Raw genomic sequence first — 26,227 nt, forward strand, 5'->3', positions numbered from 1 at the left:
ACCACCACACATTCACGCAAAAAGCAAACCCAAAGCCACACCGATGATGAGGCACGACCACAAACCAGAAGCCAGACCACAGCTGCATCATTAGCCACTTTAAACCCCTCCAATCCATACATGAAGCAAACTGACACCCACCATGAAGATGAGGCACGACCATGAACGCGAAGCCAAATAACAGCAACGCAGCTCACCATCTCAAATCCCCCTGCAACTCAGACTAACCTGAGCACAACAAAGCCCCCACCCAAACAGAACACTCCCCCAGCCAATGAGAGCACAGCCAACCCCCCATCCAATCAGAACACAGCCAAGCTCCCACCCAATTAGTTCATACCCCCACTGGCAGTTAAAAGGAAGAAACAGCTATGATCACACATTGCTCCTAGAAGCACGAAGCCGAAAACACCAGCCTGAAGATGACGACTGGGACTTTGTCGAAAGACACTTCCAAGACACTTCCAATTTTACGCGGGAGAAAACCCGAATAACCAAAGACCTACATATATATAGGAGAGATTGAACAGCTTACACCCCAGGACCCCTGGTGAGAAGAACTGGGTGAAGAAGGATAAGGAGAATACAAAAATAGGGATCACCCATGGGGGAGAGGATCCCATTAAGCCCGAGAATCAGCGACCAACGTGTGAGCAAGAATGCACGGAAGAGGGACATGAAACGGTTAGATATGAATGTTAAGGAAATGACCACAATACAAGCTAATTGGCTGGGACCGATGACACGGTCTAAGAGCTGGGTGCAAGCGTTAGGCAGCCTTATATAGGTTGCTCCCGTTAACTAGCCTCAACCCTGATGATGTCGGAAGTTTCCGATGAAAGCTTGGTTTTATTTATGTGTCTGCCCGGCCCAGGCAGACACATAGCCGGCTCGACGGCCCAGGAAGCAATGCCCCCACCACTACCGCCACCCCAGCCGGGACTGAAGCCTGGGGGGGCAGCAGGAGGAAGAAGGGGGAGGGGGAGGAGGCTTCAGAGCCACAGGAGATGGCTCAAAGAGCTGCATGCGGCTCCAGAGCTGCGGGTTGCTGACCCGTGTTCTAGATTCATCTTGAGTAACATTTTATATACAGTACTTCAGCAATCAAGTGATCATGGAGAGGCTCTGTTCAATCAATGGATTCTCTGTACAAAAGGAAGATGCAGCAGAGATGGGAAGCTCATCTTTTGTACATAATCTTAACAAAAATAATATTTTCAATGGAAAACAAATTCCAGATTCATGAAAAGAATTCAGATGATAAAACACATATGTTTATGAACTTGTAAGGCAGTGGTTCTCAACCTTTCTAACGCCGCGACCCCATAATACAGTTCCCCATGTTGTGGTGACCCCCAACCACTTATACATCACCGGTGCCAGGGGCGTGGCCAAAGAAAAGGGGAAAAAAATGGCGGACAGCCTTGTTTGGCGACGCCCGTGAAATGGTCGTTCGACCCCAAATGGGGTCCCGACCCACAGGTTGAGAACCACTGTTGTAAGGACTACTATCATTAATCCACCACTTTATTTTGAATTAGAATTAGAGAGTTGGAAGGGACCTTGTAAGTCATCTAGTCCAACCCCCTGCTCAAGCAGGAGACCCTATCTCATTTCTGACAGATGGCAGTCCAGTCTCCTCTTGAAAATTTCCAGTGATGAAACTCCCATAACATCTGGAGGCGAATTATTCCATTGGTTGATCTCACTGTCAGAAAATTTCTCCTTATTTCTAAGTTGAATCTCTCCTTGATCAGTTTTCAGCCATTATTCCTTATCTGGCCTTCCGGTGCTTTGGAAAATAGGTTGACCCCCTTCTGTCTGTGACAGCCCCTCAAATATTGGAACATTGCTATCCTGTCTTCTCTAGTCCTTCTCTTCACTAGACTAGTCATCCCCAGTTCCTGTAACCATTCTACATATGTTTTAGCTTCCAGTCCTTTTTGTTACTCTTCTCTGCATTTTTTCTAGAGTGTCAACATCTTTTTCTATAGTGTGGAGACCAAAATTGGTTGCAGTATTCTAGGTATGATCTTACTAAGGCTTTATAGAGTGGTATTAGTACCTCATGTGACCTTGATTGAATCCCTCTGTTAATGCAATTTAGGATTGCATTGGCTTTTTTTGGCTGCTGCTGCACACTTTTGGCTCATATTTAATTGATTGTCCACTAAGACTCCAAGATCCCTCTCACGGTTACTGCTGTTAAGCATGGTTTCACCAATCTATATATGTATTTTCGGTTTTTCTTGCCTACGTGTAAGACTTTATTTTTCTCTACATTGAATTTCATTTTCTTAGATAGGGCCCAGTATTCAAGTCTGTCAAGATCTTGGATCTTGAACCTATCATCTAGGGTGTTGGCTATTCCTGCTAGCTTCCCCTTCTGTTCCCGCACTAAGTCATTTATGAAGATATTGAAGAGTACTGGATCTAGGACAGAACCTTGTAGTACCCCACTTCTTACTCCTCTCCATGTAGACGTAGTAACATTAAGGACTATTCATTGAGTATGGTTTTTCAGCTAGTTAAAAATCCATCTGATGGTTGTGCTGTCTATCCCATTTTTTTAAGCTTTCCAAGAAGTAGGTTGTGGTCTACTTTGTCGAATGCCTTGCTGAAGTCTATGTATATTATATCTACAGCATTTCACTGGTCTACTAATTTAGTTACTTGGTCAAGGAATGAAATAAGATTGGTTTGGCATGATTTGCTTTTTACAAACCCATGCTGGTTTCTAGTTATAACTTTGTTTCTAGATTTTCGCAGATCAGTTTTTTCCAGTATCTTTCCAAGTATTGATGTTAGGCTGATTGGTCTGTAGATTCCAGGGTCTGTTTTGTTTTCCTTTTTTGAAGATGGGAACCACATCAGATCTTTTCCAATACTCTGGTGGTTCCCTGGTGCTCTAGGATTTTTAAAATATATGGTACAGTGGTTCTGAGATGACATTTGCTAACTCCTTCATAACTCTGGGATGTAATCTGTCGAGTCCCGGTGATTTATGTTCATCAAGATCAGACAGGTGTTCTCTTACTATTTTTGTTTGTTTGTTTGTTTAACTTTTATTTATAGTCTGTCTTTTTCAGTGGTGTTTTTGGTAGTTTGGGCTATAATTTCTTTTTGCATGAAGACCCATGCAAAGAATGATTTAAGCAGTTCTGCTTTCTCTCTGCTGCCTGTTACTTCCTTGCCATCTTCTCTCATTAGTGGACCTACTGTTTCTTTGACTTTTTTTTCTTCTTATTTATATGTTGAAAGAAATTTTTTTTTTAATTATCTTTGACTTTCGTTGCAAGTTTTTGTTCATTCTGAGCCTTAGCTTTCCTGACTTCTTTTTTTGCAGATTCTGGCTATCTGCTGATATTCTGCCTTAGTTAGGTGTCCCTCATTCCATTTTTATAATTATTAATATAAATATAAAATAAAAAGTCAAATACTTTTTACTCTAAAATGTTCATGATGAAATCCATCATAAATAGCTTGAAGAGCAATAAAGCCCATAGGAAGGACTTTCTGTCAGCTGAACTATTAAAAAATCATCCTGACTGGTGGAGTTCTCTATCGGCAAGTTCATTGCCTCCAGAAATCATGGGTGTGTTATCACTGAAGATTTTTAAGAAGAGACTAGACCATGGGTCGGCAACCCACAGCTCTGGAGCCGCATGCGGCTCCTTGAGCCACCTCCTGCGGCTCCAGAGTCTGCTCCGCCATTTGCAGAGAGAGAGAGAGAGAGACAGAGTGTCACTTGCACTTCCCTTCCCTCCCTCCCTCTCTCTCTCCCTCTCTCTCTCTCTCTCTCTCTCTTTCTCTCATGGGACTTGCCCCCTCGCAGGGCTCCTGATTGGCCCTGCATCCGGGTGCCACACCCCCTGGGAGAAGGGTGGCCAGAAAATCCCTTTCCCAGGCTGCTCAGTCCGAGGCGCACATGGCCGGGGAGCTGCGTGGGGAAGCCCCGGGATCTTCCCAGGGAGTGGCCCACTGAAGCCTCTGCTAGCATGGGAGGCTCCAGTGTCCCCGGTGGATAGAGCTGACTAGTCGGCGGGCCATTGCAGCAGTTCCAGTCCGAAGATGCCAGAGGCAAAGAAGGTGGGCAACCCGAGGAATGATGCCGTCGCTGGCCGCCGCCCCAGCCGGGACTCTACGCTGCCCAGGCTCGCCCTCTGCTCATGGGATGTAGCCATGGCACTGCTGGGGGGGCAAGTGCCATGACATTTATTTATTTATTTATTTATTTAATTTTATTTATATGCCGCCCAATCCCAAAGGACATGCCATCCCTGGGTGGCGGTGGTGAGCGCTGCTCCGGGGTGTCTGGGTGGCATAGCAGAGGAGAGCCCGGGAGTGGCGGCGGCAGCAGGCAGGACTCGCAGCGTGTCAGGCAAAAGGCTCTCCAGGCTCTTGTTGGCCTGCTGGCGGCACAGCCTCACCTGGGCGGCCCTGACGCGCTGCCACTCTCTTCAGCTGTGAGAGCACGCCGTGATTGCAGCAGCACGTGCACTTGGGCGTTCGCTGCAAGGGGGCCCCAGGCCAGTTGAGCCACTAGGCTGCCCATGTATAGATATGGGGAGCCATAGCTGTTCATGGCGCCCTCTCACTGCAGCCGCTAGATCCGCCTCACTTGCACCAGGGCCATGCTTGGCCACATGTGGCAGCGCTTCCTTGGCTCTCTCGGCGCCGAACCAGGTGCTGAACTCACCCTTGGCTTAAGTGCAAGTTGGCTGATGGCTCCCTCGCCCACCTTCCCCACCTCTCAGGCCAGTCTGTGGTGCCCTGGGTGCCTTTCAGTACCTTCTGCTGCCTCCTGCCCCCTCCCCACCCCTTAGGCGCCGGCTGCCCACTCGCCCCCCCGTCCAACTCAAGAGCGGAGGCCCTGACCATTTTTTACGTTGGCCAGCCCAGCATTCACATGACGATGTGGGGCGGGGCAGGGCTGGCAAGAGAGATGCACCTTACCGGCCCGGCGCAAACGCCTGCAGTCCAGGTGGGCATGGAGATTGGGAGGCGGAGAGGCCGGCTGGACGCTCTTGCTGAGTCCCACCTGGCTCTGGTACTCCCTGCACTATGTCGGCCATCCACAGTGCTGCCCAGCTGAGCGCCCGCAGGGTCTAGATCAGGCCGGGCAGAGGGGCTCAGACAGGGCAAGGGGGGACTGCAGAGGAGCTGCCCCCAAGTGCTAGGGTGGATGAGGGGACCCCAGTCATTCTCCAGAGTCCAAGTATGTCTTGCTGGGCATGGACCTGATAGGCTTGTTCACCAGGATCTTGGCTGGAAGAGGGGAGGTCCCGGGCCAGGCTTGCTCTCTGCCTCTCTCTCTCTCTCTGAGCGTGATTGCAAGCTTGCTGCTTGCCCAGAGAGGGGAGAGCTTAATAGGGGTGTGGGGGGGTGCTCAGCCACTATTCTGGCTGTTGTGCCTGGGCACCGGGGATGCTACCCTCTTCGTGGCAGCGGCATCGCCTTCCATGCTGGTCCCATCGCAAGCTAGGCATGCCCCCGCACGCTCATAGGAAGGATGGGAAAAGGGGTGGGCAGTGCCGGTATAGGGGTGGGGGGAGGTAGTGGGGGGAGGAAGAAGGGATCCGTGGGGGTGTGGAGTTTGGGAGGAAGAGTCAGAATCCAAGATGCTCAAATCTGGGTGGGCTCCTAGCAAACGCGTGCCAAAGAAGTGAGGGGAGAAGGAAGAGAGGAAGAGAAACAGCGGGTGGGGGCGGGGAACACCTTGCTTCTTCTTCTTCTGATGCAAACTCTGCTGAAGCCAGAATTGGGGAGGGGGGATGAGGAGGAAGAGGAAGACTGGTGATTGACAAACTGTGCCAGCCAATCTCTTTGTGGGAGGGGGCACAGGATGGAGAGGAGGGCAGCTTGCCTTGGAGAGGGAGAGGAGAGAGAGAGAGAGACCCTTTTGACATCTAAAATGAAGATAACACTGCATATATCCTTTTTTACCTTTAGTGTGTGTGTGTATGTGTGTGTGTATGATAAAATTCAAAAATAAATCGATCACCAAGACAAATAATAAAAGAGTTTTTAATAACCGAGCTTTCGTTGGGATTCATCCAACATTGTCAGGGTTCTAAAAGGCAGGGGCTGGGGGATGTGCTTTTATAAGATGTTAATAGCCTGCATCCGGCTTCTAGAATGTGTTAACTGGCCCAGCTGGTTGTGCTGTGCCTTAGATGTTTCACATACGTCACCATGTCTCATTTCCTTTATTCGACGACCGTAAGTATTTTCCCCATTAGTCTTGAGGCTGAGAGGGATTCCCTTCCCCTCACATGCTGATTGTCTCTCTCCTCCCTCACCCCACTGTATATGGTCTGTATATGGTCATACATAAATGATTCACAACCCTCACTAGAAAAATGGATTTTTATACACAGATTGTTGCCTTACACAGCCTCCTTAAATGGTGCCATTATTTGGAAGTGGAAAGGGTTGTGGGATCAATCTCAAAGCAACCATCCTACAGGACACCCCACCTGTTGTCCCTGGGAGCAGCAGGAAGATTGTGAACCTAATTGCTGACACCCGTTTCTGTAGAAAAAAAAATACAGGACCCCCCAAAAATGCAATAATCAAGGTTCACTGCAGTTATTCTTTATGCAGTGGACACTGGAGGAATTTCCCTCCAGGAAAAAATAGTGGGAGGAAATCCTGCAGACAAAAGGATGCACTCATACTGATACATTTCGGGAAAGTAGGACAAAATGATAGTAGTACATATGCATATTTAATACATGATGTAAGCATGAATATTCATAATTAGCAAGGTTCAAGTTATTTTCCCACTAATCTACTGTTATTATCCTCAAGAAAGAGTTATTGTCTAAATAAAAATAAACGTATCAGTCGCATTTGCCATAACAGTTTTGGTAAAATGTACTATGAAACAAGGATGTCATGGTTGCCACATGCAAGACTTCCAGCTTGTTAATACTCTCCCACTACTTCAAGAAATAACTTCCCTCACAATCCTATCTGCCAGTTGCCCTTTAGTGTTCTGAAGCAAAAAAAAAATGGAGAACAGCTTGGACATTGTTCTAGGTCTGGGCTCTTGGAACATGTTGAGAGTTGGCATTCTGCTGTCTCTACATTTCTACATTTCTTTTGGTTGTAAGCTGCTCCTTTTTATTCAGGTCTGGCCTCAGAATGATTATGTAACACTTGGGGATGAAGATGCAGCCCAGAAGACCAGCACTGGAGGCCAAAATGGAGAACACCTGAACAGCCACCATGTATTGTCCTTTGGTGCTCAGGTAGGTGGGCACAAAAGTCACCCAGACACTGCAGAAGACCATCATGCTGAAGGTGATCAGCTTGGCTTCATTGAAAGCCCCAGGGAGATTCCTGCCTAGGAAGGCCACCGTGAAGCAAATGGCAGCCAAGAAGCCCATGTGCTAAGGGTGATATAGAACATGAGAACAGAGCCTTCGTTGCATTGCAGGATGATCACTCCAGGCTGAGAGTGGAAGTCAGAGTCCGGGAATGGAAGAGATAGTCCCATCCAGATGGAGCAGATGATAATTTGGACAGAAGAACAAAAAAGGATGATGGAGTTGGACAAGTTCTTCCCCAGCCATCTCTTCACTCGGTTTCCTGGTTTTGTGGCCAAGAAAGCCAGCACCACTATGATTGTTTTGGCCAAGAGAGAAGAAATGGCAACGGAGAAGATGATGCTGAAAATTGTTTGTTGGAGAATGCAGGTGGCTCTCCTTGGTTGACCAATGAAGAGAAAAGAAGACAAGAAGCAAAGCAGGAGGGAGACCAGAAGGATATAAGAGAGATCCCTGTTGTTGGCTTTGACAATGGGAGTTTCTCGGTATTTAATGAATATGATTAATACAAACATTGTGGTTAGGAACAAGAGCAGGGCAAAAGAGGCCAGGATGATTCCCAGATTTTCTTCATAAGACAGGAAGGATATAACTTTTGGGATACATTGTGTACGATCCTTATTTGGATATTTATCATCCAGACATTTAGTGCATTTTTCTGTATCTGCAAAACCCCAAAAGAAATATGTCTTTAATGTACTATCCTTTTACTTTTCAAGAAATAACTTCTTCGGAAAACAATCGATACCAGGAGGATTTTCTAAGATGCATCTCTTAACTTCTCCAGAGAAACAAGATAAGAATATATATTTTTTTAAAAAATAGGAAAATAGCAAAAACCTAGTTCTGCAAATAATCTGAAATGGCTACTCTCATCAGTGCTAACATTTATGTAAGGAGGTGCACCCATAACTGTATATATCACCTGAGTGTGGATCAGCAATTCCTTCTAGTGATGCTCAAGGGGAGACCTATATAGAATAAATTGCAAAGATCTTTTTAAAGGATGGATCTAAGACAATTCCTCAAGTTTCAAAGAATTCAGATATTCATAAAAAGACAAAGGTGGAAAGAGAGATTCAAAATAAAAAGCGGAAGCAAAATATTTTCTTTGGCTGTAGTAAAATGTGCCCCAAATGTCATACGCTCCCCTCTCTATCCAGCCTCTCCTTCAAGTTCTTCCTCCTTTTAGATATGAAATTGTGTGTTTCAAAATAAACAAAAACACCATTAACGTACCCTTTAACATTGACTTCCACTTAAATGTTCTAGAGGAATCTCATATATCTGCTCTTTTTTTTGGTGTCACCCACCTTCCTGAGTGGAGATGGTCCTCTCTGGACAAGGAACACAGTCATAGCAACAAACTGGCTCTCCTTCTCGCTTCCGCTTGACAAATCCAGGATGACAATTTTCCACACATTGGGATTGAGGTAAAGGCTAAGGAGAAAAAGAAGGAATGCCAAAGAAAATGCATCTGGACTAAGCATCCATGGAAAATGGAGGTAGCTATTAAGCTTAGTAAGTAGTATCTCTGGGCTTCACCTGAAGAAATATGAATTCTCTAACTAGTTCCAAATGATTGCAGGAGATACAACCACTGAAAGATTCATATAGTTCTTGCCTTTTACTTCTGGCATATCTCATGGCAATAAAGGACTTTTCTACCCAATAAAGTGTGGGAGGAAGGAACTGAGAAAAGATTTTAGAATTAAATAACAACTAGTGGCTTCCTCTTTGTGGAAGAAAGCAAAGTTTTACATTTAGGCAGAAAAGATCAAAGGTATAAATACAGATTAGGTGAGACCTGGCTCAAAAACAGTTACTGTGAGAGGGACCTTGGAGTCTTAGTAGATGATAACTTGACTATGAGCCAGCAGTGTGCACAGCCGCCAAAAAAACTAATACAATCGTGGGTTGTATAAAAAGAGGCATAGAATCATGTGAAGTATTAGTATCGCTTTATAAAATCCTAGTAAGACCACACCTGGAATACTGCAATCAATTTTGGCCACCATACTACAAAAAAGATGTTGAGACTTTGGAAAAAGTTCAGAGAAGAGCAACTAAAATGGCCTGGAGATAAAAAAAAAAAAAAAAACACATGAAGAGTGGCTGCAGGACTTGGGTTTGGCTAGTCTAAAGAAAAGAAGAAACAGGAGTGACATGAAAACAGTATTCCAGTATTGAGGGGCTACTACAAAGAAGAGGGCGTCAAACTATTCTCCAAAGCACTAGAGAGCAGGACAAGAAACAATGGTTGGAAACTGACCAAAGAGAGAAGTAACTTGGAATTAAGGAGAAATTTCCTAACAGTGTGGACAATTAACCAGTGGAACAGCTTGCCTTCAGAAATCATGGGTGCTCCATCACTGGAGGTTTTTAAGAAGAGACTAGACAGTCACTTGTCTGAAATGGTATAGGTTCTCCTGCTTGAGCAGGGCCTGGACTAGAAGACCACTATTCTATTCTATTCTGTTCTGTTCTGTGCTGTGCTGTGCTGTGCTGTGCTGTGCTGTGCTGTGCTGTGCTGTGCTGTGCTGTGCTGTGCTATGCTATGCTATTCTATCCTATCCTATCGTACCCTACCCTACCCTACCCTATCCTACCCTACTCTACGCTACTCTACTCTACTCTACTCTGCTCTACTCTACTCTACTCTACTCTACTCTACTCTACTCTACTCTTTATGGTTGCATTAAGATGCATTCTTCACATATCTCTTAATATAAAGTATGATGAGCCTATATTAAATTTTAGAAAAGAAACATTATTATAATACATTTTATTCTATTAGATTTGTTAAAATACAACAAATCTCTGATGAAGAAAGAAATTTCTGACTAATTGAATCTGAAAAGGTTTCTTCTGGAGTATATCAAATATTGCAAAGCTAGTCCCTTTTGATAGTAATTCAAAACTATTCTTCAGTTAAGGTATAAAGGAGAAATTCCTTACCAATTAGAGCTGTTAACCTTAAAGGAGATGTTTTTTTTCCTTTCTTTATACATTTATTTCTTTATTTGATTTGGCTTCCATGCTGGTGAACTGAGACTGAAACTGAAGTGAGATGAGATGGAGCTGAGGTCATGAGAACATGTCCCTCAAAGAGGATGTCAGGCATATTTTGTCCCAAAGATGTTTTTCCAAAAGGAAAATTGACTTTTTATTTTTTTTCCTTGAAAATGTTTTGCTTCTCATCCAAGATGCTTTTTCAGTCCTGACTGAATGGTGGGGAATGGAAAGATTAATATTATTTCCAGTCATCTGGTTATTAACTCTCTGAGAGTGGTTGAGGACACTTGGGGGTTTATCTGTATCCTCAGAGTCACCTGAATCAAAATGCAAATGGTTGTGGAACCTTCTTGGGACTGCGGAAAGGATTGTGTGGCAAATCGATAGGTGATGTTGTATCCCCCACTCTCTATTGAGAGAGGGCTGTTCAGTTTTAATATAGATGGTCTCTTTGACCCCTCTTTCAAACCAGTGGTCCTCTTTGTCCAGAATGTGAACTTTGCTTTCTTCAAACAAATAAACTTTGTCTTTCAGATCTGCATCTTATTTCCCACATGGACCAACAGGACCTCCAACCAGTTATGATTATATTCATCTCATTCAGTGAAAACTTAATGCATACAATGGTTAAAAGAACCAGTGGCTATTTGCAACACAAATGACAGCACTTGAGGGTTTCTCCACAGTCTGAAGGAGATTCTAACTTATAGAGGATATACAAAAATAACCATGGTTTTTAACCTAAAGAATAATCACGCAGTATCTGTTGAACATGGCTGAATCAGTTTAAAAGAGTGTTCCATATCCTAACCTCTGAGGGACACCTTTGTGAATACTACTGAAGCCCTTTCCCCCTCAAGTACTTAAGAAAACTGTACCTACATTCATACATCCTTCATACATTCAACTCCCACTGAAGATCATCCACCAGTGTGACTAGAATTCACCCACTTGAAATGAGTCCTAATTTTTAGAAGAAACAGAAAACAGTGCAATATTTTACCTACCCTGTTGAGCAACTTTAGCAAGGAAAGAGCCTTTTGGTTTATAATAGGTTTCTGTCTTTCAATGCTTCCCAGTTTCCTTTTGATCGATTTCCCACTGGGTGAAACTACCCAGCACTGGATGTCCATATCTGCAGCTCCTTCTCCATTTTGGTCCAAGTACAGTTTCAAATGGGAAAGATTGTAGAATTCATTCTTCTCCAGAAAGGGGTGGAACTAGAATGGAAATATCCAAGAATTTTAAAAGTAGACCCATTTGTTTCTGACACCATGTGATATTTTCATGTATGAATCTTAATTACTGCTAAGTTCATAAGGGAAGAAAAATGATTCAGCAAAATATGTATTGAATTGAAAAGGGAAATTCCTCCCCAGAAACCAAATACCCCCCCCCCCCCGTCTTACCATTCCAAAGAATCCCCATAAGAATTAAGCAAGAAACTGCAACTTTTTCTCCACTAAAACAGTTGCAGGTCCAAACCTAAGGAAATTATGTTTCATTTTGGAGATACAATGTTCATTCTGGAGATACAATGTTGCCCATTCAGAACAAAAAAACATTCAGAAAATACTAAATAGTGAAGCAATCTCTGAAAGGGTTGAGCTGACCACATAAGAGACATGTTTTGCTACCCTACAGAACGATCAAAGGCACCCTTGTCTACCAGACTGACAGCCATGGTGTTTCCAATGCAAAGAAGTGGGAACGTTTTAATAAGAACTGTCCAGATTGTTTTAAGTGCAGAAGAGAGGGACACATCGGAAAGGAATGTAGGGAAGCTTCATTTAAAATAATAGACAATACTTGTACAGTAGCTTGGGTTTTAGATTTTGGCAGAGGTTTGCTCTCCAAGCTTACCCAGTCTATACTGTACTATATCCAGAGTATAACCCAATCAAAAATCCCTCATCTCAAACCACATTGATAATAAACAACACAAGTTTGATTGGAAAGGAAGAAAAATCATGGGGCATGCCAACACCTTCCACACATGTGAATTTATTGAAGCCTGGTATTCTACCAAAGGAGCAATTAACAAGCATATTGATCTAGATCCAAGCATATGAATATGTAAAAAAACAGACCATCTGATCTGCCAATCCACAAGAGAACCAATCAACTGCTGATAATTTAAATATAGTTCCAAATGAACAGCTAATTGCATGACCAACTGACCACACTGGCACACAAAATTTTTATTACCTAAAGAGAATAGGACAAGAAAATCCTGCTAATGATGTTACCTAGACTGGTAATGAAATGTTCAGAAAATAAATTGAAACAAGCTTGGAGAATAAACCATTGCCAAAAACTTCTTTTAAGCCTCAAAACCACTATAGCCCACTAGAACCCATAGTGGGTTTTTTCCTCCTTTTTTGAAGACAGAAACTACATTAGCCCTTTGCCAATCATCTGGTAGTTCCCCCCAGCTCCAGGATCTTTCAAAGATATGATTCATTGGTTTTGAGATTATGTCTGCAGGCTTCTTTGGTGCCCTGGGTTGTAAACCCTCTGGTCCTGGCAATTTGAACTCTAGAGTGTCTTATCATCTTCTTGATCATTTTGACTTACACTCCTAATTTGCATTTTACCTTTTTTTGGGGTGGTGGTGGTGGGTTTTTTCCACTTACGTTAAGAAAAATGCAAAAAAAAAAAGAGTCAAGGAGTTCCGCTTTCTTCTTGCTCCTCATCACTGTGTTGCCATTTTCTCCCATTGATGGATCACTTGTTTGCTTGATTTTTTTCCCTTCTTTTTACATGCGGATAGAAGCATTTGTTGTTGTTCTTGTTATTTTTAATATTTGTTGCAAGCTTTAGTTCATTTTGAGCTTTAGCTTTCCTGACTTCATCTTTGCAGGTTCGGGCTATTTGCTGATATTCTGTCTTAGTTATGTGCCCCTCTTTACACATTTTATTCTTTCCCTTTTGTCTTTCAGTTTATCATAGAGTTCTTTGCACAGCCATCCTGATTTCTTTTGAGATCTTTCATTTTTCCTCTTGATTGGTATTGTGCTAGACTGGCCTTTTATAATATTATTTTTCAAAGTTTTCCAAGCTTCATGGATTGTTTTCCCCTTCAGGATTTTCATACATGGAATCCTTCCTAAGCACTCTCTAAATTTGTTAAAATCAAGTCGCTTAAAGTCCAAGACTCTAATTCAATTTTTTTTTGTACTCCTTGTGCTTGCATTGTGTTTAATTCCAATATTGCATGCTCACTCCCCCTGCCCAGGATTCCTGTAACTTCAGCCCTTTCTATCATTATATCTCTGTTAGTGAAAATTAAGTGAAATATAGCTGACCCTCTAGTTCACCTTTTCCTTCTCTACCATCAAAAGTTAGAATTGATTAAATTACCCAGTGGATTGTCAGCTTCCTTGCAAAATTGACAGAGAAACTACAGACATGCAGCAGAAAACTCCTGACAATGCTAAGATTAGGAAGGTTTTGCTATCAATTGTATAAATAGCTAAGCCAACTTTTACTCAGGGCCTTTCATTTGGACCTCTGTCCTAAGCGTGAGACTCTATCCCTGCAGGAATAAACAGCTGTAAGTCACCTTCCTTGTTCCACTATGAATCATTTGCCATTCACACCAGGAAAATAGAACCCAGGTGAGGCTCAGGCCATCAGATATTCTCAGAGAATCCTTCAGATTTATAAATTAAAATTCTACAGAGCTAATCAGAAACCATACATACAGGAATATTTTTAAAAATGCAAGCATCCTTTTAAAATTAGTGGTGTTTAATATCAAAATATTAATGCTGCCTCCTTAGTGAATTATTACCCAAGGAACTAGATTGGGCAAATCTGTTGATCTTTTATAGCACAAGGAGGATGAGATGGTTCCCCTCCTTCTCCTGTGGATTCTTTCCCCAAAGTTTGCTAGATCCTTGTTGGGACCCCATACCTGCCATGGCTGCAGCCTTGGAGCCTCCAATGGGTCTTGGACCTTCTTCCTTCTCCTCCAGGATCTGGAGGAATACGCAGCCTTCAAAGCATGGGCCAAAGTCATAAAGAGGATGTAAACGGAGTCACTATTTGCAATCCGGATGCTGCCCTTTTTCTCTTGGATTTCCATTTCAGCTTTTTGGCTGCATCTTTTCTGGGCTTTGACAGAAAAGATATGTTTTGAAAAAGAACAGTGAAAAGACTTCTTTTGAAACTGGCGATCTATAAAGGAATAGGGTTCAAAGACACCATATTTTGGACTCATTTTTTGCAGAAATTCAAAGCTCCAAATACTATGGATGTATCTGAGATGTCCATGATGAAACATTAAATACTTTCCCAAAGTTGTGGTGATCCAGACTTTCCTTTCAATGGATCCTGATATACTGTCAATTGTTAAATGGAAAGAACGAAATGTGCTTGAAATGATAATATAGTCTATGAAGTGAACAAAGACATTGACTTGTTTCCATTTAGAGCTGGAAACCCTGAGTGGTGCTGGATATCTAGTCATTGAGAACTGTTGTGATATAATGACACAAATTCCATTCCTGACCAGCAAAGGAGGAAAAGTCCTCAGGAAATTCTCTCCCTCCTCTGTTTCTGGAGCAAGGAGACCAATCAAGGTCCATCTGAAATGGAGGAGCAATTGGACAATTGCTGGATACTGAAACCCTTCTTTGGGGAGCATCCGGTGGAAAAAAGGGAATTTGCTTTTATCACTCAGAGACTCTGAAGTAATTTTATCACTGATCTGAAAAAGCAATGAAGAATGTTGCATTACATTTGGGTTCAGGTCAAGTCCAAAATATAAACTTTTAATAAATCCAACTTTGTTCTGATGGATGTATTAGAATAGTTTGTAAATTATCCATTGCTTAAAGTATTAAACACAAAATATTAAAAAGACTGTATATTAAAAATGAAATACAAGAAACAAATTAAGTAAAAAGAATAATAATTAAAATAAAACTTATATTTCTTTATCACCTCTACAGTTTACCCACAATTAGATTCATGTGTGCAGATATGAACAGAAATCTATTATTTCAATGAAAGGCCATGTTGTATTTATTTTTTGAAGATTATAGAATCCAGATTCAGATTTTTCTCCAATTGTACAAGAGAAAGGGAGATCACAGCTCCTCATATAATTGGTCATTTGTATAATCCAAGTGGTCTTTAGAGTTGAAATTTTGTCTGTTCTAACAGTTGGATCCATCATGCACCCACTACCAACCCACTCACTTTCCACAGGTAGGAAAAAAATGCCACAAACCTGTGCAACTTTGTAGATGCTTACTAATGTTGACATCTGGATGGAGATTGCCCTGTCAGCTGCATCAACAAGAGTCAAAATGTTGTCCTTCCTTCCACAGCTGTAGTTGGGAATATTGGCTTCTCCAATAGAGAGCATGTCCAGCAAGGCATCTGAAGTGCCAAGTGTGGTCAGATAATTCTCATATATGTTGTAGCCAAGTGTGAGATTGTTCAGGAGCTTCCTGTTTTGGTTGATCATTTGAAAGAAGTAAATAAAGCGTTGTATTCCTTTATTTCCATAAGGTTCACTAGTGTGAAAAAAGTGGCCTGGTTAATAACAGCATCATCTCCATAATAAAATACCCCCCTCCCTTTTTTTTTCAATTTCATCCACTTTATCAACACATGACCATTGAGTCTGAAGCCAATACTAATCCAAAACAAGAGACAAATGATTTAATATTTGTGACTGTTGAGAAAATGGGAAGGATATATTCTTCCACCAGGGTTAAGAATCACAAATAGTCATCGGGGTTTCGTGCGTAGCAGAGCAGCTCCCTCGCTGCGATCTATTGAAAGTCAGCCCTCGACACAAGTAAAAAAGAATCACAAATAGTCCATTATTTATAGCTGTACTAATTTTCATTGGCCCAGTACTCAGTCTGCAAAATAATTCAATTTAGAACCATCATAAAAGGAAGGGGATATCTCATAGAGAAAAGCAATTCCAAAAGCAAGTCATCTTCTATTCCTATAAGGACCAGGTATTGAATATCAATGAGAATTATAAAAATATTCCAATGAGCTGGTCAGGATTAACTACAACAATCACTATTTTAAACAAAAGTATTCAAGTCATGAATTCTGGATTGGATGTGGAGAGGAAAATAACTTGGACTTCTTTCAGGTACTTTTTCTGCCCAACTTTTCATTTGTGTCTCTTCCTTCTCTTTAATGAAGAGAAAGACTAGAGGTGATATGATAGCAGTGTTCCAAAATCTCACGGGCTGCCACAAAGAAGAGGGAATCAAGCTATTCTCCAAAGCACCTAAAGGCAGGACAAGAAGCAAAGGATGGAAACTAACCAAAGAGAGAAGCAACCTAGAACTAAGGAGAAACTTCCTGACAGTGAGAACAATTAATCAGTGGAATAATCTGCCTCCAGAAGTTGTGAATACTCCTAGACGTTTTTAAGAAGAGACAGGACAGCCATTTGTCTGAAATGGTATAGGCTTTCCTGCTTGAGTATGGTTTGGACTAGATGACCTCCAAGGTCCCTTCCAACTTTATTATTATTATTATTATTATTATTATTATTATTATTATTGTTGTTGTTGTTGTTGTTGTTGTTGTTGTTGTTGTTGTTATAAAATAAGACATGGAAATCTGACTGATTAACAAAATTAGTCAGGTCCTGAAATATAGGAATAAGTAGAATAAGAAGATAAGTATGAGAGTGCTAGAACTGCAGATGGAAGGAATAGAATTCCATCACACTGAATAACTTACACGCGAGACTGACTAAAAGGAGGTACATCAAAACCCAACATGGTGCGCGCTAGTGTTTCTGCACTGGTGACTATACTAATGAGATGGTCTCCTCGCCTGTAGTAGCTCCATGGTCTTTTTCCATTCAGCGGTTCCAAATTCAGTGAGCACTTTATTCTAAGCTTCCCAGAGACTGGCAATATCAGAAGCAGAAGCAGGAGGTCCATAGTTCATGAAGCTGAATCAATCCCCTGTTTCCAAAGAAGAGTTAGATTAATTCAAAGCACTCTCAGAAAATGGAATATCCAGTGGCTTTCATCATTCAGACAGAAACCAACTGAGCTTCATCTGGAAAGGAGAGGAGGGTACATTCAATATAGCACAGCCCCTGCCTGTGGCTTAAATCTTGTGAAAAACATTTAGCATGAGTAGAGGCTTTAATCTTTTTTTTTTTTTTTTGATGCAAGATCCCTTCCATGTTGCTTCTGTCTGATGTTTACATCAAAGGCAGTCACTGGAAAAATGGCAGTAAACATCTCAAAGTCTGTCATCATGATCATTACCATAATGATAATTTGTCCTCTGGGGCTTCTGAACTTTTTCCAGGGCTCCATGTATAAAGGGGCAGCTAGAAAAAAAAGGATATTTTGTGAAATGTCACAGATACACCGCTGGGGACACTCTTCTATAGTGGTTGCCATCCTTTCTGTGAGGACATGTCCAAAAAGTAATGCTGGAAGAAGATAGTCTAATACCCAGGAGTTGGCTTCTGCTGTCCTCCATTGTGGTGTATTGTCTCCAGAAACTGCTGGGGAAGGTCACCCAGAGCTATGGAGCTTGGTGCCAGTCTAGGATGTGGACTCTTAACTCTAGTGCTCTCTGTCCTCTTAACACCAAGGAATCTCCCTTGAATCCTGTCTAATGTTAAGAATTTTCTTTTCTATGAGACCTCTCTATATATTAATCCTAAAATAGAGCTGATTTTAAGATTCCTTCAGCCTGAAGTGAAATTTTTATTTTCCTTCTCTTCTAGATATATAATGTTTTGGATGAGAGCTGACTGAGAGGCAGGAAATGGATGCTCTTAGGCTGTATTGTTGGGTAAATAGGGAGAAATTTATAGAAAGGATGGATTTTTTCCCCCCTTTGACTCTCCCTCTTTTGTCTTTCTATTGAGATCCTTTATATTTTGAAGTTTCTTAGTTTATTAAATTAAAAAAAATAATTTAATAATTCAGGTCTGTACCTGAAATGAGGCTGTGTTTCAGGACAAGAAGCAATGGATGGAAACTAATCAAGGAGAGAACCATCCTAGAACCAAGGAGAAATTTCCTAATAGTTAGAACAATTAACCAGTGGAATGGCTTGCCTTCAGAAGTTGTGGGAACTCCATCACTGGAGGTTTTTAAGAGAGAATGGACAATCATTTGTCTGAAATGGTTTAGGTTTCCTGCTTGAGCAGGGGGTTGGACTAGAAGACCTCCAACATCCCTTCCCTTCCAACTCTGCTATTCTGTACTCTTTTGCTGCTGCCTTGCAGGGACAAATTTGATTTGAAAGTTATGCCCAAGAATACCATTTCTCCCCCCCCCCTCTCTCTCTCTCATACACACACACACACACACACAAATGTTTTCAGTTGCAACAATCAAAAGTTCCCCATTCTGGCCAATTTATTATAATTATCAAAAACTCTGCAATTTTTTTTTCTGTAAATAAGTTTCTCATCCATAGAATCCTTCCTAAGTTCTCTCTAAGCTGGATAAAATCAGCTCCTTTAAAGTGTCAGATTCATTATGTTTTATTATTTGTGTTTGCTCATCCCAACAGGGTGAAAGACAGACATGGATAACTCTGACCAGGCTTGGGCTGCTTAAAAACATTATAGATTAGGGTTTCCTGCTTGAGCAGGGGGCTGGACTAGAAGACCTCCAAGGTCCCTTCCAATTTTGTTATTATCTTATTCTATTGTCAAATTAGTTCCCACTATGCTATCTTTTCAATGGGACCAACACCAGATCCAAGATCCAAGTCAGACTGCACTAGGGTCGGAAGGGACTACCTCATTATTTGTGTGGGGTCCTGCACTTGATTTCACAAAAAGAGGGATATTGAACACGAGAACATACCAGAGAATAGAGGAATTTCCCCTCCTTTAAAAAAAGAGTATTTCCCTGTCAATGAATAGATGTAACAACCAACAACAGGCATTTCTATTTTCTTTTTTGGAAACTAGGAACAAATATGTTACATAGTGCTAAGGCAGGCAGTCAGCTGAAAAGTGATAAAGAGCACCTATATCCCAACCCTTTCAAGAAGGCAGAGACTATAAAAAGGTCTGCTATAGCAGATTCTACACCTGAAGTGAGCAAATTTATCCAGAAGCTGGAAGCTGGAACTGGAGACAAATCCATGAAGAAGGTGAAAGGTCATCTGGAAAACTTAAAAGAATGGGGATTGTGGAGAAAGAGCACATTGGGAGAAAGAGAATAACCACCAACAACATTTAAAGCTATTGAAGTTGCAACACCACTTCATTCTTACTAACCCTTCTTCTCCCAGTACAACCTAGACCTCAGGAAATGGAAATAATGATTGCCAAGGACCTATGAAGGAGATAAGGTTGAAACTTTCCTAACTGACTTTGAAAATACATGCAAGAATAATAATAATAATAAAAAGCCCAGGATGTGATCATTTCCATCTTTTGTTGAAGGGTTGCTTAAGACAAATGTAGGTTTATGTGTGTGCCTAGGAAAAATGACTATTAATTATTATTTCATTTATTTTATTGTTTCATGATAATCTTGAATTTTAATTTCATTACACTTCATATTTTTATTTCCTTTGCTTTTAAATAATCTTCATTTTGAAACAGATGCATACAAGTCCACTAATAACTGAAATGAAAAATAAAATGTTGTGAGCCTAAGAAACAATTTCACAATCAATTCCCTAATTTCATCTTTAGATGTTCCTTGGTGTTCAGATCTGGCCTCAGGATAATAATGTAGCACTTGGGAAAGAAGATGCACCCCAGAAGCCCAGCACCAGAGGCCAAGATGGAGAAGACCTGCACAACCACCATGGACTTTCCTTTGGCACTCAGATAGGTGGGCAGGAAAGAGACCCAGACACTGCAGAAGACCAGCATGCTGAAGGTGATCAGCTTGGCTTCATTGAAGGCCCCAGGAAGATTCCTCGCCAGGAAAGCCACTGTGAAGCAGATGACAACCCAAAAGCCTATGTAGCTAAGAGCTATATAAAACATGGTATCAGAGCCTTCATTGCATTGCAATAATTATTCCAGGCTGAGAGTGAAAGTCAGAGTCAGGGAATGGGGGAGAAATTCCAAGCCAGATAGAGCAGATGAAAGTTTGGACAGCAGAACAAGAAAAGATGACAGAGTTGGCCAAGCTCTTCCCCAACCATCGCTTCACTCGGTTTCCTAGTTTTGTTGCAAGGCCAATTGTGATTGTTTTGGCCAACACAGAAGACATGGCTATGGAGAAATCAATGCTGTACACTGTTTATTGGAGAAGACAAAAGGCTTTCCTTGGCTGCCCAATAAAGAAAAAGGAGTACAAGAAGCAAAGAAGGAGGGAGACCAGGAGGATGTAGGAGAGGTCCCGGTTGTTGGCTTTCACCAGGAGTTTCTAGAGCAGTGGTTCTCAACCTGTGGGTCGGGACCCCATTTGGGGTCGAATAACCATTTCACGGGGGGTCGCCAAACAACGCAGTCTGCCATTTTCCCCCCTTTTCCTTAGCTGTGCTACTCCCTTCTATTCTATTGGCTTTTGAAAGCCAATAAAATAGACTCTCTTGAATAGAGTCTAATTCTATTGGCTTTCAAAAGCCAATAGGAATTGTCCAGGCTGTCTCTGTCCTGCTGAGCCCGCCAAAAGTCCCATTCTGCCAATGGTGCTGCACCAGTTGAGTAGTCCTCGACTTACAACCGGTTGAGTAGTCCTCGACTTACGACCGGTTGGGGGTCGCAGCATTAAAAAGGTTGAGAACCACTGTTCTAGATATTTAAGGAATATGATTAAAATGAAGCCTGTGATTAGGAACAAGAGTAGGGCAAAGGACATCAGGATGATGCCCAGATTGTCCTCATAGGACAGGAAGGTTATTCTTTTGGGGATACTTTGGACTCGTTTCTTGGTTGGATATTGATCAACTGGGCACTTGGTGCATTTTTCACTATCTGAGAAAGCAAAAACAATAAGTGTGTTTTTATAATCTCATTCCACTTTTCAAGAAAGACTTCTTTGGATATAAATAAACATATATAATATTTGTCTGGTTTCCCATTTCAGACCAAACTTTGGGAAGCTTACAACCCAGCATTAAAACCCAATATATGCAAGTGTAAAACCAAAGCAAAATAAACCTCAAAAGTTATATCTTGTCCAGCCACCCTTCACGGATGCAACTCAACACATTCTCATCCTGCAGAGACTCAGTCCTGTGGGTCCTCAGTCCCAATCCTGGGGGAATAACCAGGTCTCCAGAATGTTAGGAGGGAGGGAGCCTGTTGGATTTCAACGTGGATAAAATCCAACAGGCAGGAGCTGAGGCCCGAGAAAGTGGCAAGCTTTTTGGGAATGGACCTGGACCATGTCTATTGTACTTGCTCTGATGGCAGGAGGAGATACGTGCACCATTACACTTGTCCCATGCCGTGTATTGCTTTAAAGTGAACATAACTGCACTTTGGGAAAAAACCAGGAGTCTGTGCAACTCACATAACAGGGATGTAATATGGAAGAACATGGAAAACCTTGGGGAAGTTCCCCATCTTTGGGGGTGGAATTGTGTCTGAGGGGGCATTAAGGAGTTGGGAGCTCCTTTAGTACTTGACCATTTCCTGAATCTTTAAATATTGGAATATTGCATCCAGTTTTGGTTGCCACAAAAAAAAAAAAATGCCGAGACTCTAGAAAGAGTGCAAAGGACAACAGAAATCATTAGGGTACTGGAGGCTAAAATGTATGTAGAATGGTTTCAGGAACTGAGTATGTCTAGTCTGATGAAAAGAAGAAGTAGGGTTGATATAACAGTGGTGTTAACATATTTAAGGGGCTGCCATAAGGAAAGGGGGAGGGGGGTCAACCTATTCTCCAAAGCACCTGAAGGCAAGACAAGTAGCAATGGATGGAAACTAATCAAGGAGAGAAACAACCTAGACGTTTCTAGACAGTGAGAATAAGTGGAACGGCTTGTCTTCAGAAGTTGTGGGTGCTCCATCACTGGAGGTTTTTAAGAAGAGACTAGACCAGTGGTTCTCAACCTGTGGGTCGGGACCCCATTTGGGGTCGAACGACCATTTCACGGGGGTCACCAAACAACGCAATCCGCCATTTTTTTCCCCTTTTCCTTAGCTGTGCTACTCCCTTTTATTCTATTGGCTTTTGAAAGCCAATAGAATAGACTCTCTTGAATAGAGTCTAATTCTATTGGCTTTCAAAAGCCAATAGGAATTGTCCAGGCTGTCTCTGCCCCGCTGAGCCCGCCAAAAGTCCCATTCTGCAAACGGTGCTGCACCAGCTGAGTAGTCCTCGACTTACGACCGATTGGGGGTCGCGGCATTAAAAAGGTTGAGAACCACTGGACTAGACACTCACTTGTTTGAAATGGTATAGGGTCTCCTGCCTGAGCAGGGGGGTTGGACTAGAAGACCTCCAAGGTCCCTTCCAACTCTGTAGTTCTGTTATTCTGACCACAGGGAGACAAAATATGTGTGCATCTCCCTATGTGTGTTTGAGATACTATGACTTGTTTGGGGGTTGTTGTTTTTTTTTTTGCCCCCATGAGAATTTTCACAAACATGTTTTTCTCGGAGGGTGCACCTGCGCATCCAACTGTACAACATTCAAGTTGGGAAATGAAGGATGTTGCTTTCGCCTGTAATTATCCCAATTAGATCATTTTCATATTCTTGCCGAACCCCAAAGGTTGTTGTATGGCTTTTGTTTGCATAGCCACCTTGGATCTCCAGCTATTTAGAAATAGCAGAATGGAGCACGAGGGACTCTCTTGAAGTCAACTTGAAACCTTGGCAGCAGCCTCCATCTCTTCCGTCTCTTCTCATCCTTGGGAACCTTGGAAGAAGAGTTTAAGGCAGGGATGTCCATCTGAATGAGGGTGTGAAGTAAGCTTGCTCTCCACGCAACATTTCAGGTTGGATTGAAAGCCTGTGCTGCTTTTCAAGACTGTGTGCATGGGGCTAATGTGTGTGTGTGTGGGGGGGGACGTTTCCCTTGGCATACTATTCAGCAGAAAGAGTTTCACACATCACTCCCAAAGATGCTTTTTGAGGAAGCCACTGGACTTTCTTGTTTTTTTCTTTGAAGATGTTTCGTTTCTCATCCAAGAAGCTTCTTCGCCTCTGACTGGATGGTGGGTGGGTGGGGGGGGAATGGAAGGATTTATACTCCTTGCAGACAGCTGGTCATTTGCCTTCTTTTAGAGAGTTGTTAATGCTACCTGGAGGTTTATCTGTGTCCTCAGGATCACCTGAGTAGTGCAAATGGGTGTGGAGCCTTCTTGGAATTGCTGAAAGGACTGTGTTGTAGACTGGAGGTAGATTATAATAATAATAATTAGTCCAACCCCCTGCTCAGGCAGGAAACCCTATACCATTTTGGACAAATGGCTGTCCAGTCTCTTCTTAAAAACTTCCAGTGTTGGAGCATTCACCCCTTCTGGAGGCAGGTTATTCCACTGGTTGATTGTCCTCACTGTCAGGAAGTTTCTCCTTAGTTCCAGGTTGCTTCTCTCTTTGGTTAGTTTCCATCCGTTGCTCCTTGTCCTGCCTTCAGGCGCTTTGGAGAATAACTTAACTCCCTCTTCTTTGTGGCAGCCCCTGAGATATTGGAAGACTGCTATCATGCTCTTTGTTCAACTAGACATACCCAATTCCAGCAACCATTCCTTATATGTTTTAGCCTCCCTTCCCCTCTGTTGAGAGAGGGCTGGTCAATTTTGACACAGATGGCCTCTTTGACCTCTTTTTCAAACCGTCAGTCCACTCTGTCCAAAATTTGGACCCTGCTGTCTTTGAAAGAGTGGCATTTGACTTTTAAATGCAGATGGACTGCTGAATGTTGTTTGTTCTATCTTCCCACCGTCCAGTCAGAGCTGAAGGAGCTTCTTGAATGAGAAGTGAAACGTCTTCAAAGAAAAAAAACAAGAAAGTCCAGTTGCCTCATGAAAAGAGCACTTTTGGGACAATCATGACTTGGACGACTGAGAATCTCATAGACATATTAGTAGAAGCTTTAGCAAACAGTCTAACTTCCTTTTCCAGATAACTGGCTATTTAGAGCAGGGGTCCTCAACCTTGGCCCCTTTAAGACTTGTGGACTTCAATTCTCAGAATTCCTGGCTTTGCTGGCTGAGGAATTCTGGGAGTTGAAGTCCACAAGTCTTAAAGGGGCCAAGGTTGAGGACCCCTGATTTAGAGGTTATTACTACAATTCCCACATTGTACATCTTTTTTGGGGGGGGGGGAGTTCAAATCTTTGTCTCCAGTACAGTGCAATATTCTTCAGCCTTGGCAACTATAAGATGGGTGGGCTTCAACTCCCAGAATTCCCAGTCAGCTCTGGAAATCTGGGAATCCACATCTGCTCAATTTAAAGTCGCCATCCTCTCCAGTAGGATAACTTTTGGCTCCCTACATTTTCAGCTCTTTCTTCTTCTTTTTCCCCTGAGCCTTCAGCTTCCACTGCCAAAAAGGAAAAAAGAAAAGAGAGAGAGATAAGAGCAAAATGCAAAATTATCAGGAAAGAATTGAAAATAATTTCCACGTCTGATCCAGACAGAAACCTGTCATAAATGTTCTGTAGAAATAATCCAGAGGGAGCTTGCTGGAAACAGACATTGGGATCTATTGATTTAGTTCCGTTTTTATTTCATTTTCAGGCAACTTCAAGATTCTTTGCAAGTGGAAGGCAGAGTAGATTGATCATTTTATTAATTCATAATATATCAAGAATTTGGGCATGACAACCCTTTTCTCACTACTGAGGAAATGAATTAGAAGGACGAGGGGGGACAGGATAGCAGTGTTCCAATATCTCAGGGGCTGCCACAAAGAAGAGGGAGTCAAGCTATTCTCCAAAGTGCCTGAAGGCAGGACAAGAAGCAACGGGTAGAAACTAATCAAGGAGTGAAGCAACCTAGAACTAAGGAGAAACTTCCCGACAGTTAGAACAGTTAACCAGTGGAACAACCTGCCTCCAGAAGCAGTGAATGCTCCAATACTGGAAGTTTTTAAGAAGAGACTGGACAGCCATTTGTCCGAAATGGTATAGGGTTTCCTGCCTGAGCAGGGGGTTGGACTAGAAGACCTCCAAGGTCCCTTCCAACTTTATTATTGTTGTTGTTATTATCATTATTATTATTATTGATCATTGCACAGTCAGCCAGATGTTCAGACTGGATTTGGCCTTTTGTCTACCTATTGAGTCCTTACCCAGGACTTGGGATAGGCAGATGTGGATGTTTGATGGTATTACTGAGGTGGCGCAGCAGTTAGAGTGCAGTACTGCAGGTCACTTTAGCTGACTGTGTTCAGCAGGTCAGCAGTTCAAATATCACCGGCTCAAGGTTGACTCAGCCTTCCATCCTTCCGAGGTAGGTAAAATGAGGACCCAGATTGTTGGGGCAATGTAAATATATATATACATTGCTTACTGGTGTACACCGCTTAGAGAGTGCTTGCACTTAAAAGTGGTATATAAGTCTCATAAATAAATAAATAAATAAATAAATAAATAAATAAATTACAGATATCGTCGCAGGATGGAAGCAGTTCCTAGTAAGGCCGCCTTTTGCAATTGACTAATAGCGAATTTGTCAATGCCAATGGTGTTCAAGTGATGCTCCAGTTCTTTTGGGATTGCACCCAAGGCGCCTATGACTATTGGTATTACCCTTGCTTGCTTTTGCCACAGTCTTTCCATTTCTATTTATAGGTCTTTGTATTTTGTTATCTTCTCCAGTTCTTTCTCGTCTATTCTGCTGTCTCCAGGCACTGCCACGTCCACTATCCAGACTTTTTTCTTTCTTATTGACAATTGTTAAGTCTGGAGTGTTATGTTGCAGGTGCTTGTCTGTTTGAATTCTGAAGTCCCAGAGCAGTTTAATTTTATCATTTTCTA

The 26,227-nt window shown here is 42.2% G+C and overlaps 1 protein-coding gene across 1 annotated transcript in view; it reads left to right on the plus strand.

Annotated features, from left to right (window-relative positions):
- The first annotated feature begins 604 nt into the window (after window positions 1-604).
- Window positions 605-26,227, plus strand: part of LOC120318626 (vomeronasal type-2 receptor 26-like) — a 59,867-nt gene continuing 34,244 nt past the window's right edge. Inside the window, exon 1 of the mRNA XM_039366483.1 lies at window positions 605-649. Within this exon, the coding sequence (XP_039222417.1) occupies window positions 605-649 (45 nt within the window). The remainder of the gene's footprint in view (window positions 650-26,227) is intronic.

This window comes from Crotalus tigris, unplaced genomic scaffold, assembly GCF_016545835.1.
Source record: "Crotalus tigris isolate CLP2741 ecotype Arizona unplaced genomic scaffold, ASM1654583v1 scf7180000020326.198739, whole genome shotgun sequence".
NCBI lineage: Eukaryota > Metazoa > Chordata > Lepidosauria > Squamata > Viperidae > Crotalus > Crotalus tigris.